The sequence below is a fragment of the Pleurodeles waltl genome, chromosome 5 (assembly GCF_031143425.1).
Source record: "Pleurodeles waltl isolate 20211129_DDA chromosome 5, aPleWal1.hap1.20221129, whole genome shotgun sequence".
In the NCBI taxonomy this organism is placed as follows: Eukaryota; Metazoa; Chordata; class Amphibia; order Caudata; family Salamandridae; genus Pleurodeles; species Pleurodeles waltl.
Window position 1 is genome coordinate 1,755,846,349 of NC_090444.1, and position 12,256 is coordinate 1,755,858,604.

At 44.5% G+C, this 12,256-nt stretch overlaps 1 protein-coding gene across 2 annotated transcripts in view; it reads right to left on the reverse strand.

Moving 5' to 3' along the window:
- The window catches only part of GATA4 (GATA binding protein 4), a 125,650-nt gene that overhangs the window by 26,332 nt on the left and 87,062 nt on the right, over positions 1-12,256 (reverse strand). For both annotated transcript variants that reach the window (XM_069236156.1, XM_069236155.1), the window contains exon 3: positions 4,987-5,153. In XM_069236156.1, coding sequence (XP_069092257.1) covers positions 4,987-5,153 — 167 coding nt within the window. The remainder of the gene's footprint in view (positions 1-4,986; positions 5,154-12,256) is intronic.

Consider the following 12,256-nt stretch of genomic DNA (forward strand, 5'->3'; position numbering starts at 1 on the left):
GCTTGTCTCTAGCTTGCTTGTTACCCATTTTCCAGGCATTTTTTGTTCTTTCTTTATAAGACGGGTACGAATGGCCCACTTCCGTGCCGTCATGCAGATTTGAGCTTTCCATTGATGAGTGATTCTTGGTCTGGGCTCTCCTTGATGCGTGTTACTTCATCTAGTTTTTTAGCTGGTGGGTTGTCGCTATGTTTGTTGCTTTGGGGCCCATGAGTTGACTTCCTGCTATGTTTTAACTATTCTGTTTCCCGTTTTAGTTCTGCTACCATTGGAGACGTGATTCTTGGCATCTCCATGAATTTGTCCAGGATGGGGTTGCAGTAGCATGCCCGTATTTCCAACTCAGCCTCTGCCAGTGCACTCTTGATTAATTAATTCAAATTGTCCAGTTGATCTATTGCCATTGTGACAGATGCCAGTGTTTGCAAAATCGAAATTTGAATGTTAAGTTTATCCATGTTTAGATTGGTTATGGCTATTTGAGTTTTGTTTAAGGGTTCCCATCGTGTCACAGATGATGATTGTGCTGTGGTTACATGATTCATTATTTGAGTTTTGCCGGTAGTTGTTGTGGAGTTGGAGGAGTCTCATTAGATCTTTCCTCAGGTGAGTTGGATTGACCGTTTGCATTTTTCGAGGTTGTCACTTCGTCCCGGTTGAAAACTTCTTCCAAAACCTCTTGAGTGAGTGGGTCTTCCCGGCAGATCTTTTCCAGTTCTTTGGAGGGTGGCCTTGGCATTCCAGGCATTTAGTTGACTTGAGCGCCTTTGTCTGTTGTCCAGCTTGGGGACCCGTGCCTAGTTGCTTCTATAAGAATCTGTTTACAACCCTTTATAATGACAATCAGTGACAGTGGGTGGCCCACTATAGGTGAGCTTGTGTTCCCCTACATTTTACTTTTTTTTACTTGTTTGTGGTTTTTTAGGGAGAGGTCCGGCTTGCTACATTACATCTGGCATTGACTCTTCGGCGGATTGAGAGGAGGCAGTTTATCCCATACTATGCCGATGGTGTTTGCACTGTCACTGAGCGATCTCAAGTTTTGTTGTTCTCTGGGGGTATCCACTTTCTGATGTGCATTTTTCCCTAGTGGCGTGAAATAGTCTTTTATTGTCTTGCCACCCTCACCCCCCTTCCGGGATTCTCTGTGTGAGGACCTTGGCACTTCTGCTCCCTCCTGTTGACTTTGTTCTGTCTCTGGGCTTTGGAGGTGTCTCTTGCCCCTCTTCACACGCCCTACCTGTCTGTATGTGCCATGCTGCGCCGTCTCTGGCATTTGAGCTCCGCCCACAGAAAGCTTGTCCGCGGGAAGCTTGATCTCCGCTCTTCAAAAAATCTGTGAAACTTGGGGAACAGAGATCCTCTTGCCGCATGCATCTGACAGTGACAAAATAAATTGCTCACTGGGTAGGAGAACGTAAAGCTACTGAGAGGGGAGCAGACCAATGCTATATGAATAACAGTCTAAGATCTTCCACGTACCCTTGGGTATCCTGAGCTCGGCTACTTGTCCACTGATTTCACTGGTGGATGCTAGCCTATGGGGGACCGGTGTGTCATCTGTACTGTAGTCGAGATAGACTCTGTAGCCTCTGGGGTGTGCCCAAAGTGGCATAAAGTAGGGGTGGCAGAGAATCCTCACACTTTATTATAAATAAAGAGTTCTGCAGCAGGATGATAATTGTCTGTAATTTATTATTTGTGTGCAATAGGATTATTATGACCTTTAGGGAAGGAAATATAACTACTCTACCCAGAATTCCAAACCCATAAAACTGATTAAAAAAATAGCATAGCAAGATAGCATTTTGATGGATAAAAGAATCCCAGAAAACAGTGATGTACAACTCGATGGTCTACACGAGCCCAAATGATCTCTAGAACCATCAAACGAAATAAAAAAAAATGCAACTTATAAAACCTGTGGCTCAAAAAAACTCCCTCGGGCCATTACCGAGTGGAAGTTTAGGCCTTAATCCCCCAGGAGTTATCTCTTCCAGCCATTCTAGGAAACCTGGTGTTTCCAGGGCTGGGATCATGGGGTCAGAAAATACTGGACCCTGTAATCCTAGGCTGGAGACACTGGACCTGTAAATTTGTGTGGTGCTGCTGAGAACCACAGGCAGCTGCTGCTTCCAGCCACCGTCTGTGCTCCTCTCGATTCCACATCACCCACTGACACCCATAATGCAGAATGAAGCACACCTTCCTGTAGCATGGTGCAAGCAGGTGGTGGGTGCCACTGTCTTTATTGTGGGAAGATACACTGTTAGATATTCCCTTAGAATCCAAATCCCATCTTCTTTTTCAGAAGTTGGTATCCATATTGGCACACATCGAGCGCATTGCAGTCGATGAAATGTGGTGCAGAGAATCCCAGCTTCCAAACAGTCATCCTCTTCTGCTATTCCTTTGCCAGCCACATGGTCAGCCCACTCTCTTCCCACGCAGGGCTTCCCTAGGTTTGGACACATGCCACAATCTACATAACTGTGCGTGTACACTCATGATGAGGTGAGCACACAAGCCCCTCCTACCTCTTATTCCAAGAGGAAGTAAATGTAGCCCATGGGACTAATTAAAGCACCTATGGCCCTTTGGCGGATTAATACGCTATCACTCCTCTAGGAGCTCGAGTTCTCTGGGATGTAATATCAGAAAGAAGTCAAAATTTAGCAAGCAGGCTTGTGTACACATGTTCTCTGGGGGTTTTCTAGGGAGTGGTTTCATTTCGTGGTTGTGAAGTGTTGTTTTGAGCCCAGACTTGACTACATTTTGGTGATGACACTTCCCTTTGAGGCCCACAACTGGGCATTAAGTGGATATTAAGCCATGTTCAGGTAAATCATTAGTCCTAAGGTAGAAGAGGCATGAGCTATCATCCTTCATGTTTCGTTTGTCATCTTGTTTTCCAGTTCGTTATAATGGGCTGCCACCTCCTTAAGCACGACAGGTGAACTCAGTCCTTGAGATCACAGAAACTAAGTTTGTCCTATATCTTCCGTAATGCTCTTACATGGTGGCTGGTTGCACAGCATGTGAGCATCTGTCACTTACATGTTAGTGCCAGTCACAGTGTTAAACACCGGGCGAGGTTGTGATTCCCACATCCTGTCACAAGTGTGGGATCTCCATCAGCTGCTTCCAAATCCATCCTACCACAGACAACTGTGCTGTGCAGACCTCACAGTGGTGAAGTCTCACAACTGCAAGAAATAAGTGATGAGATGATCAGGGATGGCAACAACAAAACTCATGAGGAACTCTGATTTTATGGTTTAGATCAACTAAAAAAGTAAAATGAAACCGGACAGTAGAGGGGATGTATAGAAAATATGGTCATCCTGCTGGAAAGGGTCATCGTATTGTGAGGAGTTATACAACCATATGGCGCTATTAGGGGTCTTTGAGGAAGCCATAGGGTACCAATGTAGAGCTGCACAACTTGCAGTGAAGAAGGGGTTTAGGAGTCAGAAATAAAGGAGATCAGGAAGAAGTGAAGATAGGTGAAAAAGTAGTATTTGGCAGCATATGGCAGCACTCTCCAGATTGCCCATGGCAATCTAGGTGAAGAACAAGGCCAGAATAAAATGAAAATCGAACTAGACCCTGAAAACCGCATCCTCAGAGATGAGTGTCAGGGGCAATCATGCCCCTTACCTTATGTTGGAGACAATGGGTTAGGGTTCACAATAAGGAATGTCCATTGCACCCACATTCCACTAATGTTAATGGAGTGGAAACTCCCACTGCCCTACAGGCAGAGCCAGATGAACATGATTCTAGGTGAGCGTGGCAGTGGAGCAAAAAATAAATCATAGTTGTTGCTGCTGGGCAGAGAGATCATATAGGTTGAGGTACCCGGAGAGTCTAGTCAACATGGAAGAGCTGTCACTCCAATGTGCTGATGCATCCTGGGCGCATGGATCCCTAGAGAGGAAGAACAAGCCACTATGGAGTCAAGCCTGACACTTGGGCATCTACGGTGCAATTACGCTCTTTGGTTCTGGACAGGTACTTTTACCTGCTTCCATACTTATAAGTCCTATAATTGATATTCCTGAAGGGCGACCCGTTCTTGATTCCTAGACCTCTTATTACTTTCAACAACAATGAAATATAACCTTGAAGAATGCACAAGTGATACTCCTGTGTGTCTCTTTTACTGTTGTTCCAGTTAGCCAACCAACAATTTTTGCAGGCGACACCGACGTAGTGCGGATATACCGTGAGACGTAGGCAGATGAGGATAGAGGCAGAGCGGTAAAATTACAATAAACAAAAATGGAAAGAGATAGGCAGCATAGAGGAAGTGAATGAAGCGTAAACCAGAACCAGAGTTTTGTGCACCCAGGAAACAGCACAAGAACCAGGGGAGCGAAAGGAATGTGTGTCACACTGATCCAATAGATGGTTTGAGCCAGGACATGGTTTACCTCTAGGACCCGACCAAACTCCTCATCTGCCTTCGACTTAGTATTTTAAAGATGAAAGTAAGGATTCCACTTGGAAATAATTGAGGCTCCAGGGGCACTCAAAGGATTCTGCTCTCTTCTCTTTCCTGCTACCTCATCTGGTGCCTGGAATGTGTGGGTATTCCAAACTCTGCATTTCTAATTTGGGAAGCTCCCTCTAGCTTACCACTGTGATCTCACATAGCAATTGCCCTTGGTTTAACTCTCATGCACATTTATACAACTTTTATCTTCTGCCTCAATTCATTCCTCGGACCCTTCTAGAGGACATGCAGTTAGGGATTATAAAACAGGAGCATCTATGAATGCCTTACATTGCTTACTATGGAAAGGACTCCTATCTCTTTGTCATTACTACGTTCTGTCTCTCCACCTGCTATACTGATATCTGTATTAAATCAGTAAATGCAATGTTGCTATATTTTGACCTTTAAGTTGCAACTGAAGAGAGGAAACAGGAGCAGTGATTAACCCAAGAGCCCAGAGTAGTTGTGCAGCAGTTAAGTCTCACCAGCCTTCGTTGGGGCTTGATCAGTGGTCGGTTGATGCCGTTCATCTTGTGGTACAGTCCGCAGGCATTGCACAGGTAGTGGCCCGTGCCGTCTCTCCTCCATAGCGGGGTGGACATGGCACCGCAGTTGACGCATTCTCGTCCCTCTGCGAAATCATCATAAAACTCTGCAGAAAGGGAGAAAAATGAATTTACAGGAATTGAAGGCTATAGAATTTCAACATAGAAAGCATCTCTATGAGGCATGTTAAGTTGTAGTCGGTAACCTCTAAACATATTGATATTGGCAGTTATGGTGAGCTACACAACGTAACCCATGTCCAATGCAGTGCGTATAACCACAAAAATGACATCACCGATAACTTCCTTAAGGACATCAAAGGCCATGACCACCTATCAGTATATGCTGGACACAATAAAAGGCCCAGGAAATGGGTACTTGGAGCAGATGGGGTCCAGGGAATGGCCTAGGCCCAGGGACCGTTGTGCATGGCTGAAGGCCATCCTGTGTGCCCAGCGGATAAGGAGACAGCACTTGGGCACAGGTTATGGCCATACCCTGCACCCAGTACCACGGACTCATTGCCGACTGCATGTGGGGTGTTGGGTGAATGGCGTGGAGATGGCAGGTGTACTGCGCTCCACAAAGTATGTAACGGCAAAACCAAAAAACACAAAAATCCCAGGAAAGTATCTAGCTTATGAAATTTTAAGATTATGATCCAAAACATAAAAAACACTAACATTTACCTGTGATGGTGAGCCACACACCTATGGCTTCTTAACATACACATGACATCGCAAATGATATAAGAGCTGAAATAATTAGCAACATCACATAAAATGTAACCAATTGTATTGTACATAATGAATCCGATTCTTAAGATTCTCCTGTGACATACTCTTGAATTCTAACATATTCACAAGGGGAAGATGTACCACTGGTCATTACTAGGAGTCCTTGCTACAGTATTACATGTAGAACTTAGGGACATATTTACAAAGCGCAGCCAGGCCCTTTGCCATAATTGGCAGCGCCGTGCTGCGTCAGTTCTGAAACTCAGTGATGCGCCTTATTTACAAAAATACTGCACATCTGTGTGTTCCCCCCCTGCGCTAAATTAGCTGCCTAGCACCAACGCTGCCACCCTTGCGCCATGGTGCAAGGATGGCTGCGCTGTGGGGGAGATTGTTTTTGTGGAGGAAGTAATACCTTCCTGCACAAAAACAATTTTCAATGGCGTTTTGCTCTTTCTGTGTGTGCTGCAGAGTGCAGCACACAAAGAGCAAAAACCGAGGAGAAATAAAAGTGCTGCGTGTGAAGAGGTCATACTTACAAGGCAGCTTTAAGCCACAAAAAGGGGCTCAACGCCGCATTGTAAATAGGGCGCAGTACATAGCCCCACTGGAGCGTCACTAAAAGAGCAGCTCGGTGGCGCAAGGGGCATGTAAATATGCCCCCAAGTCTGCTGTATGGTTCACATTAGAGGTAATACTTCATAGTTATTACATGCTGGGAAAATGCTATCTATACCAGTATACCCATCACTCTGAATGATGAGACTGCTTGGTTAAAAGATTAAAATTTATAAAAGTTTAGTTAATTGTCTTGCACTAAGCTTATTCATGGCAATAAACGGAAGAAAAAAAACATGAAAAATTACTTTTACAATGAATAAGTATGGAATTAAAGAAAATAGTTTTAAAAATTCTTAAACGCATTTTAAAAACTCATCAGGTGTTCCAGGGTCACTGGTAAATTCAAGCCATTGCAGAAACTCAAAAATGCTAAGGAGAGTTGTCACGATTTTCACCTACCTGGGCAAAGTGTACAATTTTCAGTCATAACCTGGGACATCACTGACAACAGTTCTACAACGATAAGTGCTTTCTTTCTAATCGTTCAAACTGGCCAGATGAAAGAAGCCAGTGAGTTTTGGAGTGAGAGGGGACTACTTTTCTTACACAATTCTACTGCTTTGTATGCCTGTTTTCTTGCACAGTGGCACAAAAAGTGATTGATATTTTCCACCAGGTCCTTATTACATGTAGGTAATCCTAATTTGTCTGAACTTTGTCACCTTCAGGATCTATAGTTTTTAATGGGCAACACCGAGGGCCTCATTTTGAGTTTGGTGGGCGGCGGAGGCCCCATGCCAAACTCTTTCGGACGGAAAACCGCCACTCTGGTTTTCTGCCTGCTGGACCTATTACTAGTTTACTGCTGGGCCAGCGGGTGGAAACAGTGTTTCCGCCCACTGGCCCGGGGGAAACAGGCCACAACATTGATGCTGGCTCGTAATCGAGACGGCTGCAATGTTGCAGTGCGTCTGGTGTGACAGCACCCATCACGCTTTTCACTACCTGTAAATCAGGCAGTGAAAAGCAGGACAGGGCTGTCCATGGTGGCCCCTGCACTGCTCATGCCAAGTGCATGGGCAGTGCAGACGGCCCCGTCTCCGCCTGCCTTTGTATGGTAGTAGAACCGCCATGCAAAAGCCGGTGGAGAGGGGACTCGTAATCCCCAGGGCACCGATGCCCTGGTGGATTAAGACACCGGCACAGCCAGGCTGTCAATAGGCAGCAACCTGGCGGTGCCGGTAGTCGGACCGTGGTGGCTCTGACATGGTCATAATATGGAGGCCGGATCACTGCTTTGGCGGCGGTCCGACCGCCATCATGGGTCTGGCGGTTCCAGGACCGCCAGACTCGTAATGAGGGCCCTAATATCTAAGCTGGACCCAGGGTTCACTCTGAGCAGATACTTTTCCACCCCTGGTTCATCTGAATGGCCTACATTCAGCAATGGTTGGATGGTGCCTTGTGGTACTCACGGTTAAGGATCTACAGCCAATACTTTCTTTAAGAGCATGCACTGATTCTTTGGGCACATTACTTGGGCAGTCCCAATAGACTCACAGCCAGGTGCCCCAAGCAGTCCGCTTGTCTAAATGGAAGTCTTTGAGGGAATCTGACAAAAAGATCATACATTTTATTTTACAACTGGTCTCTTCAGAGTCCCTTAGGGGCATATTTACAAGAAATTGGCGCATCAGCATTGATGCGCCACTTTTCTAGCACCTCCTGTGCCCCCCGCCAACGACACCAAGGGTGCGCTGTATTTACAATACGGTGCACCATGGTGCACAATACCACAACAGTGTCAACAATTTTGCCATTTTGCTACACTAGCGCCAAATATTTTGACGGTAGTCCAGCAAAGCATACGGAGGCCCGTAGTAGATTATGGGTGCGTCATTTAATGCCTGCCCTGTGCCGACGTTAAAAATAACACCAAATGGTGCAGTGAATTCTGGTAAATTCCAGTGTGCCGCTTTTTTTTTTTGGGCCTCCCTGCATGGGAACACCTCCCACTCCTATCCATGTGAACATTATGCCTGATGCACGAATAACGCGGCCTTAGGGTTTACAAAGTGGTGCAATGCATCTAATGCACCACTTTGTAAATATGGCACAGGGAAATTGCCTGCTTAGCGCCACATTAGCGTAAAAAAATGGATGCTTGTGTGGCGCAAGGGGCTTGTAAATATGCCCCTTAGTTTCTTGTTCTCTGATACCCCCTTGAGGGCTCAGTGCATGGATACTTCTATTTGGGATCAGCAAGACTGCAAAATCTCCAAAGATTATTGGGGAAGAGACTGTGTTATTATTTAGGCTGTCTATTTAAATGATATCGACTACTGTTCAGTGTCGCTGAGAAACAAGCTGACTCCAGGACACTGCATGATTATCAGTCCTTTCACTCATTCCACCAGATTGGACACATGACTTAGCATTAGTTAGAAATCTTTGAAGTATTCTTGCAAGACCGAACCTCATGCCGTCCACACTTTGCCCTGTCTGTGAGATCAAAAGCTGATCTTAGGTCCAGTGCTGAATTTGTAAATAAAAACGTCCCGGTACCCAAAGCCCTCCTTTTTAACATGCGGCTGCAGCATTTAAATATTCGAGCACGGAATACCGGGGCACCGTAACCCTGAAGCCATCTCGGGCCACTTTAATCCATTTACAGCCACTCCCTGCCCCTTCACCTCACTCTTGCTGCTTTCTGCTTTCTCCCATTGTGACGCTTTTTCGTTTTCCTCTTCCTCCGTCTTTCCCATATGTGTCTTTTGCTCGCAGCAAATGCCTGAGGCAGAAGAATAAGTCCTGGCACTCAAAAATAAGTGCCGGTGCTCAGCACCGGAAACAACAAGCACAAATCAAGCACTGCTTAGGTCTATCAAGATAGGGAGTATTTGTATCCAGGCATAATCGACGCAACTTTGATTAAGCTGAAACCATCTGTTTTAAAGTAGCTGCTTCCACCATCCAGCGACCTCATCTGTAAAATGGGTTCTTCCGCTAACTTACAGAAAACTCACCAAACACACTCCAAAGAGAAACAGACATCTTTGGTTCATGGGATCCTCCTAACGAAACAGAGCTATGGCAATGTTCCTCAAAGAAGCAGAGAGTCTGCCCAGTAAACAATGTCACATTCATAACTGAACACAATGAGGGAACCCGGAATAAGATCTCCTCCTTGCGTATTATTTATTTTCTGAGATAGTATTGATAATCTATCTTCAAAGTGAACAATTCCATCTTTTTCTAGTTTGCTGGACATCAGCCCAGTGATGGCCAGTAACCTATCCTTGGCCAGACCTCATACCTCAGTTCAGTCCATGCTTCTGTTGGATTCATAGTTATACCAACGATCTGCAAAGATACCATTATCGATTTCTGCTGGCAACCCATTTACTCAAGGATACAGGTTGCAGATCTTTTTTTAACTCGTACTTGTTGCCGCTATTAAGAAATCCACAAGGTGGTTGCATAATGCGTTCTTTCCTTATATGCTACATAGTTTTTGATCTCCTATTTCACATGACTAATAGCTTCTGTTTTATACGATTCTCCTATTTGTGATATGGTTTAATCAGAGCCCTTGGGTACCTTTTTACTTAATATTCCGAATCATACCAGTGTTATGGAGTTACTGTGCAATACGCGGCAAAGATGTTGTAATTAGGATGTGATTGTAACTTTACAGTGAGACTTCAATAATTCTGTAGCATATCCTGATATGTCACCTAATGATGCTAGTATGAACACTTCTATCTCTTGAAACTTATTTTTCATTATTTTAGAAACCAGGGGAGATTGATGTTCAGAGGTCCATTTCAAGGGATGGTGACAGAAGGTTTTGGCCCCAAATCACTTACAAGTAGGAAGGCCCAACATTAATTATTAATTAGTTAATAAGACTTTACCTGCAGCTTTCTCTAAATGCAAACAGTGTTAGCTGCGCTCATAATTAGTGTGATTGACCTGGAAAACAGGCTCTTGCATTCCACCTGCAGCATCCCATAGCACCACCTCGTGGTTATGCAGGTGTGCATAGGTTAGTATGGCTGGCACATTATCTGTACAGGCTGGAATTGTTGGGATAGCTTCTAGCCGTATTTGAAGATATTTCCATCTTCACAGAATTTGAAAACATGATTTTGGTAAATAGATTATGTTTTATTAAATGCAGCAGCACACATGAGACTATTTAAAATATACACTTACCTTTCACTGCATAATAACTGAATGAGCATCCGATAATTGCTCTTGTTTACCTTTGTAAAACAACTTTGGGGCACCTAGTGGTGGTCAGATGTACTGCAGCCTTGTCTCAAAATGGCTGCAGGGACATCTAGTATTGGTCAGTGGTATAGCAGGCTTGCTTCTAAATATAATTCAACAGTGTGATAGTTCAACATTTTCACTCCACGCATTTTTTTAAAACACATCTTGCCGTTGCCATGTCAATGACTCTGTTTTGTGCAAAGACCACTAATAAAAGTCATTGTTACTACGGCCTTTTTCTCTAGGTTACCTTTGTAAAATTATATCTGCTGTCAGGAGTGAAATAACAAACTGTGCATAGGGTTATAGTTGCATAGCTAATCATAACTAGCTAATTTCTGTGGAATTTTAGATAGCAACACTAATGTCCTTTCAACTCAACTTAATTTGCTGGAATTTGTACATTGTTTGGGATCTTAGCAGAGGACCATAATATCCATTAACTGAAGTTTTGTCAGTGACAGACTTCCCTGTACTCATATCCAATTTTAGTTTTGAATATTTTAAGTGAGTTTTTGACTGATATTCACCCGGTCATTGGGGAAGATAAGGCTAAAGTGCCTGGAACAGAGTACAAATCATAATTTTACATGAAAAGTTTATTTCTGGTTTGTTCTCTTGTAAAACCCACGATGACATGTTGAAGGGCCTTGAGCACTGCGCCTCCTGTGCAGAGCCCGTCCCAGCCTTCCAGCGGGGAGCATAAACAGAGCCCAGCAGATGGAATGTGCTAGTGACAGGTCCCATTTCTCCACGCCATAACTTCATGTTGTACTAAAAATATATTCATAATAATGCCATGAATGAAGAGGCTCGGAGATATCCCCCATCTTCTGCTGGTCTCATTTGTTTCAACATTTTTGCAGCAGTCTTTGCTCATAGGTCACAGCCCTGCTTGCAAATTTCTTTGGCTAGTGTCCCCTGATATTATAAAAACATTTATTATAAAACAGTTCGTCTATCAGGAAAATGTTCTTCTCGTCGGGTAAACTTAAAGGGACAGTAACAAGAAACCTTGGACATAATCGGATGACATTCCCAGTAGCATCAGTGAAAAGCAAGCCCTCAAGGGTGAGGCAGAGAGACAGAAATGTGTAGTCGGTTGGTGGATGAAAGGGGCATGGGGTACAGAAATATACAGCCTTGGTATTCACAGCCTCCAAAGACAAACTTTGGCCCCTGCAGTAATTATTTGTTTTAATTAAGCACTGCCTCTCAGGGAATCTGGCCATTTAAGAAGAGGACAGACGGTGTAATGAAACTTGAGGGGCCACCATCCCCCCTTGTAAAGTACATGGAGAGAACCCCTCCCTCACCCAGTCAGGAGCTCTTAGGCCAGGGGCCTGTGCACAGTGCACTGTGCTGAGGGGTCCCCCTGGTGCTCACATCCCCCTTACCCCCCGCCACATACACACAACACGGGGCTATTGTTGGCCAGAGGGGAGAGACTAGACGCCTTTCTCTGCTTCACGGAGATTTATTTATTTAATGCGTTTTTATATAGCGCGGACTTTACCAGAAGGTGTCAGAGCGCTTCACAATAGGCAAAGTAAAGATACAAGAGGAGACAAATTACAAGTGAGCCTGTTACAAAAACAAGCGTTACATTACAAGAGGCAATCGTGATAATTGT